The following is a 19,697-nucleotide window of genomic DNA, read 5'->3' as shown; positions in this document are numbered from 1 at the left end:
AACTAGAACTGTGCTTTACATATTTCTACTGTCAATTTTCACAAAATTCAGCAGCAAGACCCCACGGAAGGAAAATGGCCACAGTTCTAAAGTGACAAAAAGCAAGAAATAACTTGATTCTGAATCACATAAAATAGCTTTAATCATACAGTTGATCTAACGGATCGTAATCATCCAGATGAGTCATTTTAGAACCACAGCAGACATGAAAACCAAACAGGACAAGAAAGAAACTCTTAAAATCGCGCCTGCTGCCATTATAGCGATAGAAAAACATTAACTCCTACCTGCTGATGAGTCACAGTCCTCACACAGAAACAACAAAATGAATGTAGAGGAAGTAACACATGGTAAGTACAATATAATAAATATGACTCACCAACTTTGCAACAGAGACGACAAAGAATATTCATAATTGATTCGACATGTGTATTGTATTTACTTTTAAAGACATCTGGACTGGTGGGAGCAGGGAGGCTGCTTCGCCTCCAGGTTTTAACAGAGTGAAACACCCTTGCATGTGGATGAAGCTGACAGTACTCCATCAGCAAATGATGTTACATAAGACAAGTGGGATGTTTCATATGGGAGCCTGATAGAAGTTTAGGCAGTGGTGATAGAAATAAAAGAGACAGATAAATCCTGTGTGTTGCTTCAGGAGCTGCACAGTGAGAATAATGAAACTACTAAAGTTTAACTTTCAAACATATCATTATCCATTGTCATCAGTGATTTTCTTACTACTTTGAGAATATCAGTTTATTAATAGCTAATGGAGATGTCAATTATACTTTCTGAATTGCAAAATGTGTCACTGTGGTGGCAGAAAATTTGAGTCAAAAACAGTAAGAATTACATTCATAGCTATTGGAATTGAGAAGGAAAATATCTCATGAAGTCAAAGGAATGTATCATACATGTCTTTGATAAAATGTGACCTTTCTTCTTGGCTGCTGCAATTCAAATAAAAGGAATTTTACTCTCTGTGAAATGCATGAGTGTCATTTGCATCTCTCCAAAGGGAACATCAATGTGGTTGAGGTCACATATGTTAAAATAAGCAATATTTGAAATATAGTCAGGACCAGACTGAATAAGACTTTCAGAGCGAGCATCCGACTGACTTAATGGCAATGCAGAGCATCATGTTTGAAAGCATTTTTGTTTCAAAATAAAGCATCCATCATTTAATAAAGTGACACCTACTTTAAAACAGTGACTGACAGTGCAAATTGTTGCACAGCATGCATGAATACTTTCCAAAATAGCTTGCCTAACTGCAGTCCAGTGTAAAATCAGCTTTGATTGATTGATTCAATTATTGTGCTTCAATCACACGATACAAACTAAAACTTTAATCTTCCCTTCCATCTTTGAGCTTAATACTGAATTTGACCTCAAAAGTTTTGTACCAACTTAATATATAGATACTGATCCACTTCTTTACTGTGGCATACTTTAAGAAGCCACATATTCAGAATCCTACTATGAGTTAACACCTGATACTATGTACTTACACAGGCCTGTTATACTGTGTACAATATATATTTTGATGAATAAAATTCTTTTGTATCTTATGCCCTGGTATTCATCAGTTCTGTGGTTTGGACCCTTAACTATACAAATTTCTATAGAATTAAATAAATATGGGCCCATATACTAGTATTTATTCATTCATCGTGTTCCATTGACTTGTATTGAGTGAAGGTGTGTTTTTTTGAGGATTCAGTCTTTTAAAGTCAAAGTAGAAAGTCTTGGGGATGTTGCACCAAATGGTGTGTCTTAGCTACAATGCTCTCGTTGCTAGCAGTAGATCACTTAGTTTTAGAGGCTAAGACTGTGTATTTGATTAAACGACCTTGGTAGCGACACTTGCGTGCTGATATTTTGCTAGTTACATGGGTTGTTTTGTATGATCTTAATATAAGGATCATGTTATTTTGCAGTTTGTGAAATTCAGAAGCGTTGGTTACATTCTGTGACCTGAGATTCTATAAGTACAGACACAGCCAGGGCAGATTAGAACACACCTCAGTTCAAGCAGTGATTAGGTGCATGGACAAAGGTCAGTGCCACAAAGATTATAGTTCAACAAATTTGAACTTCTGGTGCACCTCAAGCTCCACACCTCCGTGCAGAGTGTGGATGGCACACCACATACACAACAATGGCGAGACAAGCACAAAAGCCGTTTTTCCGCTATAATGTGAATACACCATAAGAATGAGATAAGTTGGAGATTAAAAAGAAAAAGTGAATAGAACTGCAAGTGTTCCTGTGTATAAAGAGAAGAGCTTGCCTTACTGCTTTCAGTGCTTCTGTTCATTCATGTCCATGTAAAATACCAATAACAAGTCCCAAAGCCAGTTTCCTAGTTCTTCATTTCAGATGAAAACACATTGACTGCAGTATTACACAGCACATCCTCAATGTGTGGGCAGATCCATACAGAGAGACATCAGGTAATTTGATGGCTGAGTAAGAGAAACTCACATTTAATTTCCACAATGGCCAGGCAACGTTATACAACATCCCCAAGGACAAACTCTGCGTCATCCATAAATTAAATAAGGAGAAGTGCACCAGGGTCCTGCATGGTATCTTGGTACAGTGCATTCTTGTACAAAGCTGTGACACACACATTCTCTTGAAAGTCTGTAGAGTGGAACGAGGGAGAAATCAGGGCAAAGACTCAGGTGTAAAAATCAAGATTCAAAATTCCACTGAAATGAGTGTGAATATCACTAACTGGACCACTGAATATCATCTAGTATGAAGTATAGAAGCCTTTGGGTGCTGTTCCTAATTTGTGCCTTATTTCTTCTTTACCAAAATGTGCACATACTTCTGCGCTGTTATTGCTCTTGTGGCCACTGAGCTGTAGCTTTGATCCCTAAAAACCTCACATAATAATATGCACTCTCATTATCTCAGCTTCAGAGTTTTCACAGGTGTTTTGACCTGGTCTCTCATACCTCCCAGGCTCCCTCTCTGCCTCCAGGCAGATTTAATATTTTAAACATTTAGTCTTAAGTGAGAATATTCATACAGTGGGAACCAACCATGTGAATTAAGACTATAAAGATACAGCTGAAAGTTTAGAAAAGGTTAGCAAGTTTTTTTTTTCTAAAATAGGCATAGTTTTTATCCATAGCAACAAAAAAAAAAAAGACAAAAACATTGTCTTCTTCATGGACCATGTTACCAAACCACCAGTTTCTCATACAACTGACCCCTTTACAGTGATTGACGTTTGTCTTATCTAACAAACTCTTGTTGACCTTACAATAGAGATGTTCCAGTCCAATACTAAGTATCTGTATTTGCACCAATTTTTCAAAGTATCAATATTGGTCAGAATAGAGCCGATCCATATGTAGAACTACAGTCCTGTATTTGAGCAGACTCAAGTCACGCTTTTTGAGACACGCACCATGCAACTGATAAGCTGCTATATTAATCAATCCACCTGTCTACACTGCCTGCTTGTCTACTAGCATACAGTCTTATGCAAAAGTTTAGGCACCCCTTGATAAATAACAGATTTTGGTGATTTTTTATTTGAACAGATGTTAACACAGTTTCTCTTGGAAATGGAAAAAATGCACAATATTTTCTGCAAACAGTGATGCATAGTTACTTCTTATGCCATAAATTGAACAAAAATAAAAAATAAAAACATTATTATGGCATGGTGCAAAAGTTTGGGCACCCTACACAATCAGTACTTAGTAACACCTCCTCTGGCAGATATCACAGCTTGCAAACGCTTTTCATAGCCAGCTAAAAGTCTTTCAATTCTTGTACTTGGGATCTTCTCCCATTCTTCCTTGCAAAAGGCTTCTAGTTCTGTAATATTCTTTGGTCGTCTTGCATGCACAGCTCTTTTAAGATCTACCCACAAATTTTCAATGATGTTTAAATCAGGGGACTGTGATGGCCATTCCAAAACCTTCAGCCTGCGTCTCTTGAGGTATTCCATAGTGGATTTCGAGGTATGTTTAGGATCATTGTCCTGTTGTAGAAGCCATCCTCTTTTCAGCTTCAGCTTTTTTACAGATGGTGTGATGTTTGCTTCCAGAATTTGCTGGTATTTAGTGGAATCCATTCTTCCCTCCACCCGTGCAATGTTTCCTGTGCCACTGGCTGCAACACAACCCCAGAGCATGATAGATCCACCCCCATGCTTAATAGTTGGCAAGGTGTTCTTTTCATGAAATGCTGCTCCTTTTTTTCTCCAAACATGCCTTTGCTGATTGTGTCCAAAGAGTTCTATTTTAACTTCATCAGTCCACAGCACTTGTTTCCAAAACGCATCGGGCTTCTGTAGATGTCCTGTTGCATACTTCAGATGTTGGATTTTATGATGGGGACGCAGATAAGGTTTTCTTCTGCTGACTCTTCCATGAAGGCCTTGTCTGTGCAAGCATCGCTGCACAGTGGAACGGTGCACCACCACTCCTGAGTCTGCTAAATCTTCCTGCAGGTTTTTTGCAGTCAAATGTGGGTTTTGATTTGTCTTTCTGACCAGCATACGAGCAGTTCTGTCCGAGAGTTTTCTTGGTCTTCCAGATCTCATCTTGACCTCCCCAGTTCCCCTGATCTGCCATCTCTTAATTACATTTCTTACTGTGGAAACTGCAAGCTGACAACGCTTTGCTATCTTCTTGTAGCCTTCTCCTGCATTGTGGGCATCAATAACTTTCATTTTCAGGGTCTTACACAGCTGCTTAGAGGAACCCATGGTTGCTGGGTGTCCGCAAGTGTGTGCACAAGGTTTGAAGAGTCAAGGTATTTGTACAGCTTTGAAATTGGCATTTACCAATGACAGCTGTTGCTGTGCATCAGATCTAATGAGCTGATTAAGGTCTGAAACCTTGTGAGAGACTTTGAGACTCTGGAACTCTTAGGGTGCCCAAACTTTTGCACCATGCCATAATAATGTTTTTATTTTTTATTTTTGTTCAATTTATGGCATAAGAAGTAACTATGCATCACTGTTTGCAGAAAATATTGTGCATTTTTTCCATTTCCAAGAGAAACTGTGTTAACATCTGTTCAAATAAAAAATCACCAAAATCTGTTATTTATCAAGGGGTGCCTAAACTTTTGCATAAGACTGTATCTCACCTGCTTCGGGCATATAGCCATGACTTGAAACCTATTTTTAGTTTCAAGTGTATCTTTTGGAACTACGAGTGCAAAACTCTCCACAGAATCCACCAAAACAATGAACGCTCACTAGTTCCAACCAGAACTCCAAAAAAATAGAGAAATATATGAAGCAAAAACAAAACACATGATCCAGTAGGTCTTTTTAAAGTGCAAGTAGTTTTTATTTGCTGTGTTTCTCAATGGGTTGATAGACTGTATACATTTATATACAGTGGGGCAAATAAGTATTTGATACATTGCTGATTTTTCAACTTTTCCCACTTACAGAGAATGGACAGTTCTGTAATTTTCATCGTAGGTACACCTCAACTGTGAAAGACAGTATCTACAAAAAAATTCCAGAAAATCACATTGTTAGATTTTTAAATAATTTATTTCCAATTTGTTGCATGAAATAAGTATTTGATCACCTACCAACCAGCAAGAATTCTGGCTCTCACAGACCTGTTAGTTTGTCTTTAAGAAGCCCTCCTATCCTCCACTCATTGCCTGTATTAATTGCACCTGTTTGAACTTGTTACCTGTATAAAAGACACCTGTCCACACAATCAATCTATCAGACTCCAACTTCTCCAGCTCTTCTCCACCAAAGAGCTGTCTAAGGACACTAGGGACAAAATTGTATACCTGCACAAGGCTGGGATGGGCTACAGGACAATAGGCAAACAGCTTGGTGAGAAGGCAACAACTGTTGGGGAATTATTAGAAAATGGAAGAAATTCAAGATGACTGTCAATCTCCCTCGGACTGGGGCTCCATGCAGGATCTCACCTCGTGGAGTATCAGTGATCCTGAGAAAGGTGAGGGATCAGCCTAGAACTACACAGGAGGACCTGGTCAATGACCTGAAGAGAGCTGGGACCGCAGTCTCAACGGTTACATTAGTAACAAACTATACTGTCATGGCTTAAAATCCTGCAGCACACGCAAAGTCCCTCTGCTCAAGCCAACACATGTCCAGGCCCATCTGAAGTTTGGCAAAGACCATATGGATGATCCAGAGGAGGCATGGGAGAAGGTCATGTGGTCAGATGAGACCAAAATAGAACTTTTTGGTATAAACTCCACTCGCCGTGTTTGGAGGAAGAAGAAGGATGAGTACAATCCCAAGAACACCATCCCAACCATGAAGCACGGGGATGGAAACATCATGCTTTGGGGGTGCTTTTCTGCAAAGGGGACAGGACGACTGCACCGTATTGAGGAGAGGATGGATGGGGCCATGTATCGCGAGATTTTGGGCAACAACCTCCTTCCCTCAGTAAGAGCATTGAAGATGAGTCATGGCTGGGTCTTCCGGCATGACAATGACCCCAAACACACAGCCAGTGCAACTAAGGAGGGGGTCCGTAAGAAGCATTTCAAGTTCCTGGAGTGGCCTAGCCAGTCTCCAGACCTGAGCCCAATAGAAAATCTATGGAGGGAGCTGAAACTCAGTGTTACCCAGCGACAGCCCCAAAACCTGAAAGATCTGGAGAAGACCTGGAGGAGTGGGCCAAAATCCCTGCTGCAGTGTGTGCAAACTACAGGAAACATCTGACCTCTAACTGTAAACAAAGGTTTCGGTGCCAAATAGGAATCGGTATCAGCAGATACTACTAATAATAATAGTAAAGAATCAGATTGGTATCAGGGCCAAAATAAGTGGAATGGAACAGTTTATTCTGTATTTTTGCTCTCTGTGCTGGAAAGTTACTATATTTAGCATTTATAAAATCAGCAGTCATGCCATACATGTAGCTCTGATTAAGCATGTGTAATTTGATTAAATCACTTATGTTAGAAGTGGAAAAAGACTGACTGATTAAGTAGATCAGTCTCCTCTCTCCTGTATAGCACCCACACAAATTATTTCCTTCCTGTCATAAACCACAGTCACATTACCACCATGGGAGTTAGTCCTATGTAACTGCTGCCAAGAATCAAAAGCTAAGGCTTGACAGACGCAAAGGTTGGACAAGCACACACACACACACACACACACACACGCACACACACACACACACACACACACATCAGTAGTACCTGTTAATCAGTTAACTGAAGGTTTAAGGGGGATCTGGTCCAACTTATAAAAACACCTCTGGATAGGTTTATTCAAGTAATACTTTGTCAAAATAACAGCTTGTTATATTTTTGTACCATCACATGCTGAAAGTGATACATTTAAACTAGATGGTTATTATTGTTGTGTTCAGAAACATCAGTTCAGCTCAGTTACTGCAATTTCCTGCAAAGTAGTGAACATGTCAGATAAGTGGGTGGGTTGTTGTTTCAGCTTCCAATAGCGGTGGCTTGTTCCAGGTAAAATTGATTGGCATGTAGTTTAGATTTTTCTAGGTAAGCTGCAACCTACAAGAAGTAATGCAGGTGGGGGCAATGTTGCTTCAGGTAGGTGAAACAATTAAATGCTACTCAGAAAAACTGCTCTGAGTAATACTGTAGATCCAAGAATTAGTAGGGCCTATCTGAAGTCAACATACTTCACATCTTTGGCATTATGGTGACGATTTTATCCTCCCTCTTGATAATATGAAGTAAACTCAAAGTACACCTTTCACATCCCAAAGTACTAGGGGTACGCATTTGGTTCTATTTGATCGGCCAGTGCAATGTCTTGGATGACATAGGCACGCATTTGTTCTTTCCCAGCGGATGCCTGACATAGCTTGAGTATTTAGTTTATGTTGGAAAGTCCATTTGAATCCTCTCCAAACCCTCCTGCCAGAGGACAAAGGACTATGGAACACCATACATCAGAACAGCTTATGCTTGCAATAATTCCTTTTAAAAAAGGGTATTGTCATTTAGAGATGTGGTGTAATTTAACAGAAAACAAATGTCACAGCAATACAAATGTACAGTAGCCCACCTCAGCCACCAAACAAAAGAGTTATAAAAATAACTTATATTCACTACTTGGACACAGAAAAAAGCTTTAAACCTTGAATCTCTACCTGCCTTCTTTCCTGTGCTGTCCGTGTTGCTTAGGTTGCAATTATTAATAGTGCCTCTCTTAATTACATCTTCCACCTGGAGTGCATGTAGCAATGTGCAGCTCAGAGCACTGTTCATCACACCTGCTTGTGTTGCCTGGACTGAAGGAAAGGCTCATGCATCACTTCTCCTGTCTGCACTGGTTGCAGTCCAGGAACTTCTCAGGCTTCCCTCACATCTGTGGCCAGTCACAGACATTCTCACCATGGCCTTAAGCCTCAGCCTGGGTGAGTTAGACAGCTGTGCTCTCCAGCTGTGATCATTTAAAGCCTGACCATCTGGTTGACTTGAGAAAACATTTGCCTGAGAAGGGCCTTTAAAGTACCACACTGGTTTTCTGTTCAGCAGCTATTAGACTTGTTGGTAAAGGCAGAAAACTTTGTGTCAGGAGGGCATAAAGAATAAACACCTATAACTTTTAACAGAGCAGATAGGATTGGCAGGTGCAGAGAAGATGCACAATTTCAGTACACCACCACTTCCGATCTGCTGCCTGAAGGCTGTTGCGCATGTGTGGACCTTAGAAGAAAGTGTGTTTACAGGAACCAAACTTGAATATGATTAAAGAAATCAACATTTCAAATCTTCAATCATGTAGTGCCCTGCCAGTCAAATTGTATTTTATTTCACGCGGTAACTGCAGCGTGGTTTGACCTCAAACCTGGAAAAGTCCCTCACATACTTCTCTGGTAAGTGATGGCAATTTACAAGCACCCTCTCCCTCCTCAAACATATTCTTAACTCCAGCGAGATCTTTCTCGCAACAGTGGTAAATCAGTAGAGGTTCTCTCCTCCTTGTTTTTAGCAACCCTGAATGGGAATGCCTTAAAATACATATTGCATGAGACCCAACACGCCACTTCCTGTGGTGTCGCATTTCCTCTGTAGCAAAAACCCTGCTGACTCCTAAGTAAATACAAACATGCACAATTTCACTGTTTAGCACCAAAAACCTTAGAGAATATCCCCTTCTGCCCTGTGTGTTTTGTGCTCCCATTTTCTTCACTGAGCAAGATTTGTGGCTTTTAAAATCTAATTATTTTAAGAGCAATGTTTCTTGTGCTTTATTAGTGTAGGGACAATAACTACTACCATCTAGTTAGTGCCGAGAGATGTTTGGCCATCCACAGCATGACTTGGCTCTTCACAACAGACAGTCAAGTATTTAAAAACATAAACTGACAGTTCTCCAGTTTTTACCTTAGTTTATAAACAGGTTTATGAATTCAGGATGTGCACACAGCAGGTGGGCAGCCAACATGTTGCCATAATGCCATGTCAGTTTAACTATATGGACATTTTCACTATTTAGTAATGAAGCACTTTGCTCGGAAATGACTAAAAATAGTTTAAAAGGTACATTTCTATGAAGCACTTATATGTTCAGACCTTTCTACCACACCTAGCTAGCTATCATGACAAAATTCTCTACTAGCTAGGACTATATAAAAATTAGCTAGTCCCAATACATCAAGTGTCAAACCATCACCTGTTAACACCCCCCCAGTGTGACACCAGCATATAAACATTAGCCAATGTTTTTATGCTATGACATTCATTCCATTTGCCAGCAACACAATTTAAGAACACAAAACCTCCCCCGTTTTGGATATTAAAAATGCCAGAATGTATGAAAGTCATGTTGTTTCCTCAAAATATACCAGGTACTAAATATGCCAGCTGTATTACATTCATGCAGAAACATATTAGATAACTGCAGTGTGCTGTATACAGGCAAAGCTTCACTCAAAACAAATTTAATAAGTATCATTTATCGCCATTATCATGAAGAGGCATACCTCTTTTTTCCCACCACTTAAAGATTGTAAAACTAGACACATTTCAAACACATCATCAAAGCATTGACTATGCCTATAGACCCTGACAAATGTTCACTTAGCAGTCCAAACAGCAGTAACACTGTGAGCTGTCTAAACCTTCAATCTTATTTCTGCACAGAACAGTCCACCACCTACATTCCACCATACAACATTCCGGCTCTGACAAAATTGCTGTGATATACTTTATTTGATCACATATGGCAATCTAAGCAGGCTAACACCCTCCAAGCTATATTTTCCAATATTGTTATGGATGATGGATAATAAGCAGAAGTATCCCAAGAAGACATTCTGGTCTTAGTTTGTTTATCCCTTTTTGGGGAATTTGTCCTGTTTCTAATTATTTCTACTGCCTCACATCCTGACCTTTCTTCAGCCTTGACTTTTCAGGCCCTCCTTTGTCTTGTTCCTTATTTTCCATTTCCTTCCTTCCAGTTCCTTATTCAGATACTGTAGCTCTGACCTTCTTCAGGTTATTTACTAGTGCCTGAGTAAAACACCTTTTACTGTCTTTTTGTTTTTTAGAACCAATGCTGGTGTACAAAAAATGCAGAAATAAATATTTTTCCCAATACAAAAACAAAGATTTGCTAAAGTAATAATGAGAGTAAAAAAAATAAATAATTAACACCATTATTCCCAGATTTTAGTTCATACTCAGATACAAAGAGCTCATACGTACCAGGATCTGACTTGGAGAATGTATCCACATCCAGGAGACTCCTGTGGAAACAGGAAAGGTGAAAGCAAAAATGAAACCTTTCAGCCTCTTTTTGTCATTTTAAGGTAATGTTTACTGTGGCAAACCAAATAAACACTTTATATTAGTAGTAGGTCTCCCGTTAAAGGCTGATGAAGACTCTCAGGAAGAATAATAAGGGAGTTTTTTTGCTATGATGTTTTTGAGTGACTGTTCTGTAAATAATACCTGACCAGACTGTGGAAGTAGCCATGTTTTTTTTGACAAATACTGTTTTGACAGTAAAACACTTAAAAAAATGTAAAATTTATTTGTGGAATATTGTAATTCGTAGCATTTTATCATATTCATGTAATCTTGGAAATTTTGAAAAATATAAAGTCACTATTATGGCAGCAGGACCCAAATAGAGGCACAGCTCAATTTATGGAGATTTATTACCAGAGGTGAAGTACCAGAGTGTGCTTATGCACAGTTAAGTTGTGGCTTAGGACAAAACACGAATACTCGTGGGGACCAATTCTGCATGAGAGCGCATATTGTTTCAGTCGATGTTGTGAAAGAACCACACCTTGAATTTTAATATCACAACTTGGAGGATTCCATTCTGAAGCACATGCACACGCGCTTGAAGATGATTGGATCTTCAAGCGCATTGTTGTGTTGAAATCTGTTCCCCCATCAGGATGTGTTTCCCCTTGTTAAAACTGTGTTTCTAGTAGTGCACATTTCGACACAACACTGGCAGTACTACACCTATGTTTTTACCAGTGAGGCAGCATAATTAACACTGAACAAAAATCCTCCAAGAGAAGAATTCTTAGGCAGAGATAAAAGATAAATAAGGACTTAACAGGTTGACAATGGCAAAGATAAGTATGAAGACTTAAATAACAAGATAACACAGGAACAGGCACAAGACAGGACTCTCCCTTAACCAGGAAAGAATGACTCAGGTGGGTTACATTACTTTGTTCACAAGATTTTGCACAGTAACTTTTCTTTTAAAAAGGAAAAAAAAGTTAAAGGGCCCATGGCATGCAATGCCTTGTTTTTTGACTTAACTATAATGTTACAATGGTGAATTCTCATCTTAGACATGACTGAAAGCTCAAAAAACGAGGTGAACGTATATTCTGGTACTTCTATGCAGAAGCAACTGGATTTATACACATCTCGGCTGGCTGTTTTACCTGACCTGGTCTAACCTATGATCAGAAAGCCAGTGAAGCCCCCTGGCGGCAGTGACTGATCAGCTGATCAATGCTAGAATACCCCCGGAGCACCATACCTGTTTGTTTTGACTGCTTAAGGCCAGTGTGTCTGCATGAGGGAAGCATGAGGCAGGAAATACTCTGTCAAAATCAAAGCATCAAAAGGGAAGTGGGCAGAAAGTGTAACAGACTTCATTATACAACAAGGCAAAGTTTGTGTTAAAAGATTGAATTCTTCTAAATCCCACTGTCATCTCCACTTTATGAGTATGTTCAGCTCCAAGTTGTTGTGACCGCACCACAAGACCAGTTGTCCAACCTTCCATCTGTTGGCCAACTCATCACCATCTCGGATGAGGCTGATAGCTTTTGTGTTATCTGCAAACTTCAGGAGTCTAAAAGAGGGGTCCCCACTTGTTGGTGTAGAGGGAAAACAGCAGCGGGGAGAGCATACATCCCTGGGGGCCACCTGTGCTGATAATCCAGGTGCTGGATGTAGTTTTCTCCAGCCTCACCTGCTGCTTCCTATCTGTCAGAAAGCTGGTGATCTACCGACAGGTGGGAACAGGCACAGTGAGCTGGGTCAGTTAGGGTGGAGGATGTCTGGGATGATGGTGTTGAACGCCGAGCTGAAGTCCACAAATAGGACCTGTGCATAGGTCCCTGGAGAGTCAAGGAGTTGCAGAATGTAATGCAGTGCCATGTTGATTATGTCATCCACTGACCTGTTTGCCTGGTAGGCAAACTGCAGGGGATCCAGCAGGAGGTCTACAATGTCATTCAGTTGGGCCAACACCAGTCTCTCAAAGGACTTCATAACTACAGATGTCAGGGCGACAGGTTTGTAGTCATTAAGTCAACTGATGGGGGGTTTCTTGGGGACCGGAATGATGGTGGTGCATTTGAAGCCGGGGGGGACTTCACACAGCTCCAGTGACCTGTTGTAGATAAGTGTGAAGATGGGGGCCAGCTGATCAGCACAGACTTTCAGACAGGAGGGGGTCGTACCGTCTGGACCTGATGCCTTTCTGATCTTTTTTTGTTTTAGGAAGGTCACACATATCCTTTTCATAAATCGTTAGGTGAGGGGGACTGGGGGGAAGGGAGGTGATCATGAGGAGATCAGCTGATGGGTCCAAGGTGATGTGGGTGAGGGGGGGAGTTCTCCTTGTCAAACCTGTGTCTGCCAGTTGATCATCTTACATGGGGGGTTCCTGTAGCTAATGATGTAACATGCTTTTATTCTGACACCACCTCCGGTCTACAGTCTCACCACAGCTATGGACTTTTTAAACTAATGAGTAGTAATGATCTGCACCTGTTGACACCCCTTTATAAGCAGCTCCCTCCCACCAGGAAGCTGCCAGATTGTTTTAACTCATGTTCAGACTTTCCAGTGGTTTTTCTTGTACCTGTGATTCCAGCTCTGACCCCGGATTGCCTTGTGACCACCGATTACTGCCTAACCCTTGTGATTCTGATTGTATTCTGTGTATCGACTTATGGACTTCCCTTACTGACTGATCTTCTTGTGGATATCTTGGATGTGTGAGTTTGCTGGCTCTGACCCTGGACTGTAATTATCAACCTGAAAGTGATACATGTTTGATCAGACTTCTGCATTGTGTACAGTGACCAGTGCTCTTATTAAAGAGACAGTGTTCTGCTTATAATCATCTGGCCTTATAATTGAGTTCACCCTCGACATTATCGGCAGCTTTACTCGCCAATCGTGACAATCAAGTCAGTTATGATAGTAGTACCAACCTAGAGGTGGTGCTTACTGCAAGGTCCAAATTTGGTTGCAATACAAAAGATTTTACTCATGAAATTATTTATGATGATGGGTATGTAAACCGGCCACAATATCAAAACTTTAACTGAAAATAAAACAAATATATTCTAAACTTTTTTCTTATACTTTTTGGTACCATTTCAAATTTGAACATGATGAAAGCTGTACTGGACAAAAATGGTCAAAAAGAAGCACTATGAATTTTGTTTATGGAGCACACTGTTCAAATTATTGATCAAAATGTGGCCGGGGTTGCTGTATCTCTGCCATGTGGTCAGTTGAGTTGGACTTTGAATTAACTTTGTTACCGGATAAGTGAGTGACTGTGAACCATGGATCTAATACAGGAACTGGACTTAAACCAAACTTAAAAATAGTCCCTGCTTAGACAAATGATGCATAAAACCAGTTTTCTTGGTTATGAGTTTGCTTCCCATGAAAATTTAGTAATGGCTATTGCCAGCATGGAGAAATGGAAAAAAAAATGCAAAGTTACTGCAGTTAAAGGTGTCCTGTCTATAGTCTTTTTAATTTCTTTTTTATAATGAAGGTCTGTACGGAAAATGATTTTCTGCGAAACAGGAGATTATTTTTGCAATACAGCCGGTGACAACTATGACAGAGGCAGTGACATATTGACCTCATTTGATAAATTGATACTTTGAAGGTGTTTCTGAGTGAAACATTTTAAAAAGATTAGTTCAACATTTTGGGAAATACACAATTTCATTCTCTTGCATAAAGTTCAGTGAGAAGATCAACCCCACTCTCATATTTGTAAGATAAATAATAAGCTGCAGACAGAGGCCAGTTAGTGTTACATAGCACAAAGACTGGAAACAAGGAAACAGCTAACATGGTGCTGTCCCAGTATAAAAAAAAACTGAATAACAACCAGCCTGCCAGTGCCTTTAAAGCTCATTACATGGGATTTGTATGACTCTTTAGTCTGTTTAGTGTCCTAACAAGTTCAGACTATAGAATGTATTATTGTGCTTCTTACTAAATCTATATCCAGTAATTCAAGGCAAAAAGATGGGAAAATACAATAAAATGAAAAACGCTACTGTGCAAAACCATGATGTAAGCTTGATAAATACAATTTAACTGTTTTGGTCACTGGGAGGAAACGAAAACACCAAGAACTTCGTCATCTAACTCCCCATTTGAGCACGGTGTTTCTTCCAGGTCAGTCTGGCCACTTTAAGTCTGGCTGATCTCAGGAAGGACTATGCACGACAACAGCCATTTATCATGCAGGCGTGGAAATGTCCCCCCCAATATTTGAGCAAACCCGTGCGCATTATCTTTGGAGTAAAGTCATTACGAGTTGCCTGACCTAAGGAGGCGATCTAAAGCTAAAGACACGTGCAAATGTCATATTTGCTCAGATAGATATTCAGATATTTGAAGATTACAGATTCGAAGTTTCAATAGCGAAATGTTGCTAAAATACAAACGACGCCTCTTTTGTTTCATATTAATGTAGACAACAAGTCACACGCTAATTTTTATCAAAATGAGCCGTTCCCTGCTCCAGACAAATAACACTGGTCTCAACGTGCAGCGGCTGTGAGAGGGAGTGCGCGGGGACCGTCTACAAAGTGCAACACTGAAAAGAGATAGGCCTAAATATTCAATTACTCTTACCCACTGTAGTGTTACCAAAACCACTTCGCAAATCAATGGCCATCTGCCGCTTATACGACAACCCCTAGTTTTGAAAAAATATGTTTTTTAATAATTGGGGGGATATTCACCAACTTTACTCATATATTGTACTGAGCGTTGTCGCCTCACATCAAGAAGGTTCCAGGTTCGAGCCCGCGCCAACTCGGGGCTTTTCTGTGCGGAGTGTGCGTGTTCTCTCTGTGCCTGTCCTCCCACAGTCAAAGGACATGCAGCTTGACTGGTGACTCTAAATTGCCCAAGGGCCGGCGATCTTGTTCCCACCGCGCGCGCGTGCGCGCGTTTGTGTGTGTGTGATGTTGAGACCTACACCACTGGTTTTAAGCAGAACAGCCAACTATTCTAAAGAGGAAGCCGGTCACCAAACATTAAATACAACTGTGAATATCACCGGCAATCCACTGGGTCACTGTCTGAAATAGAAACCAAGAGTCTAAAGGATTTTTAATCACTGTGATGGATATTGGAGGGAGCTGATGGGATTAAGCATTTATCTGAGAGCAAAAAGCATCAGAAAGTAAAAGGTCACGCATGAGAGAGAAAGAAATATTGAATGAGGCCAGGGTGTCATAGATAGATAGATAGATAGATAGCATTTATTTAAAGATGTTTTTCATTCACACAAATGCATTGGACATCTACATCTTCCAAAACGTTTTGGAAGAGGCACATTAGGGACTAACATCAGCCTAAGATTTCAGAGGAAAAACAAAATAACTCAGACAACATTCAGTCACCACACATATCTAATTTCTAATTTAATGACTTTGATGGTGCTTGTTTATTTGTCTGTTTTTCACATCAGAAATGTTTTTGTATAACTGGTTAAACTGTAGACTTCTAATCTGGGTTAAGTATTCAGTATACGTACATACAAGAGTTGGACCTTACCTGCACGACACGGTGACTTCTATTTTAGTTGCAGGGACTCTGGTATTGAGAGGATCGAATTCCCCTATTGACGCCATCATTTCGACTGAGCATCCGCAAAGAAAGAATATAAAAAATAAATAAATGCTTATTCACAACAGGACTGATATCGCAGTAAATCCATTCTGGAGATCTTCATCTGGTTTTTCGCTTCTAGAAGAGACAGGGTTGGCGGAGGAGGGACTGAGAAAGAGCCCGATACACGGAAGGACAAGTGAGGAGCGGCGAAAGTTGTGAGGCTGATTTAAAGTTCATCCATCCTTCATGCGTTTATGGTGCGCTCCCCGCGTCTGTCCGGTTCCGAGGAGGAGGAGAGCACATCCAATTGGAGGCACCGGCAACAACACGGTGTTCTCTCTCTCTCTCTCCCTCCCTCCCCCTCTCTCGCTCTCTCCCCCAACGTATAGGTGTCATTTATTCATGTAGTCACCTGTTACTAGACATGTTATTAACAGAAACATCCAATAAAATCAGCCAAAACGAGACTAAGTGTTCACCATTACTTCATACATGAGATAAGCCCAATTAAAGCACAATAAATCACAAAGATTATTTTAAACTCGTGTGCTGGGTCTTGCTAGGTCACGTGTTTATGTATGTCCAAAAATCTGCAGTATAAAGTGTAATCTGCTGGGTTCATATAATGTGACAGTCATAAAGAGTAGCAGGGCGATGTGGGGGAATCAATAGGAGCCCAACAGCATTTTCTTTTACCTGAGGGCCACATGGCTTTTTAATCATCTAGCCAAAGCAGTGAACCATCAGACACCTCGTTTCTGGTGAGAATTAGAAGTGAATAACCTTCTGATTTTTGCATATGAAGAAAGAAAAGCACTTAATGCCTGTCAGAGAATAATTCATGTGTGGAACCCCTGAAGAGGAAACACAATCCCATCATAATTCATGCTTCCTTTCCATCCGTGCTTGTAACGCTGAAGCAGTGACTGTACTCATTGTTCATTTTGAGGGAAAAAAGGGACACTTACATCATATAGCACATATCTATATTCACTGGAGCAGGTAATCAAACAGTCAGGCTGACACACCCAGTCAATTAGCCTAACAGAAGAAACAAGCTGTCATCTTCTAATGACATGTCTGAGCTTCCAAATCCGGAAGGACTACTTAGTAATTTTCTATTAATCATTAATCCTGAGAGCATCATGACATGGTCTTTAAAGCATTCCACTAAGACCTCATCACCCAAATTACATTTCTAAGCAGCTTCAAAAACTGCTTTTGATGTTCTTTTTTTTTTTTTTTGGAAAACAAAGCCATGAAGGTTTCAGTGAGGCACCATGGCAGCTTGATCTCCTGTAGAAGACAGTTTGAATCGCTGTGTGTCCAGTAGAGCGATAATGGACAGTGAGTATGCCTGTATTAGTTCTGCTTTGGCCTTCTCACACACCAGTAATAACAAACAAATGTTATTCCTAGCCATGTGCCTGTGTATTTGCAGCTCTGCTCAATTTTGTAGCTGATGAGGCAGAAATTGCAATTTTTCATGGGCTGAAGAAAAGCAGCAATAAGCAAGGGGGGGGGTAAGGCAGAAATGGAAGGTTGGGAAGACAGATGAACTAAGTGTGAGAGGAAAAAGAAGAGAATGACAGAGGCGAGTGCAAAACAAAAGAGAAAGCCTAGTTATTTACCCAATTTCCACTCTCCTGTCTCTGGGCAATTTATAAATAGATGTTAGCAAATGAATAAAGTGAACAGTGGCTTGGAGTGTGTGTGTGTGTGTGGAGTGGCAGCGAATTATCCAGGGAAGAGAAATCCTGTTTAGTTTATCTTTAATTTCACCTCACAGCAAATCAGAGTTCGGACAAACAGTGAAAGCTTTAAGTAGTAATGTGGACAGAAAAAAAACATTTGTTGATTCTCCCTGGGTATTTCTACCTACTTCTTATTCTGTTGGATATTACCTTGGCTGTTCCATCTAAGGTCACACTCTGAATCCATCCTCAGTGGGAAGGGGTGAAAAATAATGAAAAAGAATGGCTACTGTGTTCACAAGAAATAAAATCTGTCCAAGTTTGCCTAAGATTTTTGTTTTTCTGTTCCCCATTCAATGAGTTAGACTACTTCTGGGGCATGGTGCATAATTGGCTAATTTGTAGCTATAGGAAGTTTGAATTAGAGCATGGTTTGGGTTGCATATTTCTGTCTGAACCTGACCCGTGCCCTAGAGCATGGCATTCGAACTTCACCTGGACTCGACAGGCTTATAGTATATAATGTCCGAACCTGACCCGAGTGAGATGCAGTTTGATTTGGCTGGTGTTTCCCCCCTTATCCCTAAACAAAGCAGACATTTATGTGTTATAGTTGTCTAGCTTAAAGTTTGCCCTATGTGTCTGAACTCGACCCAAACCTGAGCATAATTTTTAAATTTCTGCCTGAACCCGGCCCGATCCTCAGGTACCGATGGGTTCTATCAGGCCCCACTGGGCCTCATTGGGCTCGGTTCAGGTATCTAGTTTAAATATGTTCAGTAGACTAAATGACTGAATATCTTTATTTTTGAATTTTTATACTAAGAGTGTGGAAAACAGAGCTGATACCCCTCTCACACCTAAAATGCGAAAATGTATCAATTAATGAAATATGAAATAAAATATGCCAAAGTATATACATGCGTGCACATTTATTTATATGCACATTCATTGATATGCATATACAGTATACAGTAACACATTATTTTATATTTACATGTTACACTGCTTCTGATGCATTTTGTTGTATTTCTGTATTGCATTGAACTATTTGGAATTCGCAAGATTGTTCTATAAATATTAATATACAGTACATTAACTTTAAAAAAAAAATCACTTTTAAAATGTGCCCTTACCCTAACCTATTAGCCATGGATGTCACTGTAAGCTGTCACTGTTCACTACGTCTGTGTGACTTAATCTTACAAAGGTACAGTAGCTCTAAATTATAAAAGGTAATGAAAATAAAAAGATGCGCATACTTTTCAGGAATCGTGATTAAAAAAACCCTCAAATTCAAATTTTGCTTTCAACACCCAGATGAATGAACTGACCTCCATGTGTTTCAGTGTATATATAGCTTTGCTGACTAATGGAGATAACGTAATTACTTAAAGTTTGGGAGCGGGACCTGACCCAAGCTACGCCTCTTCCATTTTCACACTATTTAACCCACTCAAATTGTTAGCTTCCCTCGTTCTTTGGCTTCATGAGGACACTGACTGCCTCTTCCCTTTGACTCTACTACCACCAGTTCCATCCTCTTGCTGCATCCTCCTGTATTTCTTCAGTTCCACGAGGACTCCTTCAGCCTCTTTCCTACAACTCTCCTGCCACCAGCCACTCACTGCTCATGTCTTTCAT

At 40.2% G+C, this 19,697-nt stretch overlaps 1 protein-coding gene across 3 annotated transcripts in view; it reads right to left on the bottom strand.

The window, feature by feature from the left end:
• The window catches only part of LOC109967166 (copine-9-like), a 112,092-nt gene that overhangs the window by 56,254 nt on the left and 36,141 nt on the right, over window positions 1-19,697 (bottom strand). Inside the window, exons 1-2 of one of the 3 annotated variants that reach the window (XM_020612540.1) lie at window positions 16,303-16,691; window positions 10,696-10,736 (exon numbers count right to left, since the gene is read on the bottom strand). In XM_020612540.1, coding sequence (XP_020468196.1) covers window positions 10,696-10,736; window positions 16,303-16,382 — 121 coding nt within the window. In that variant the 5' untranslated portion in view covers window positions 16,383-16,691. Of the gene's footprint in view, window positions 1-10,695; window positions 10,737-16,302; window positions 16,692-19,697 lie in introns of those variants that run through there. The other 2 variants (XM_020612541.1, XM_020612542.1) reach the window with 2 other exon arrangements.

Source organism: Monopterus albus, unplaced genomic scaffold (genome assembly GCF_001952655.1).
Source record: "Monopterus albus unplaced genomic scaffold, M_albus_1.0 scaffold126.1, whole genome shotgun sequence".
NCBI lineage: Eukaryota > Metazoa > Chordata > Actinopteri > Synbranchiformes > Synbranchidae > Monopterus > Monopterus albus.
This window is presented reverse-complemented; position numbering and strand designations above follow the sequence as displayed.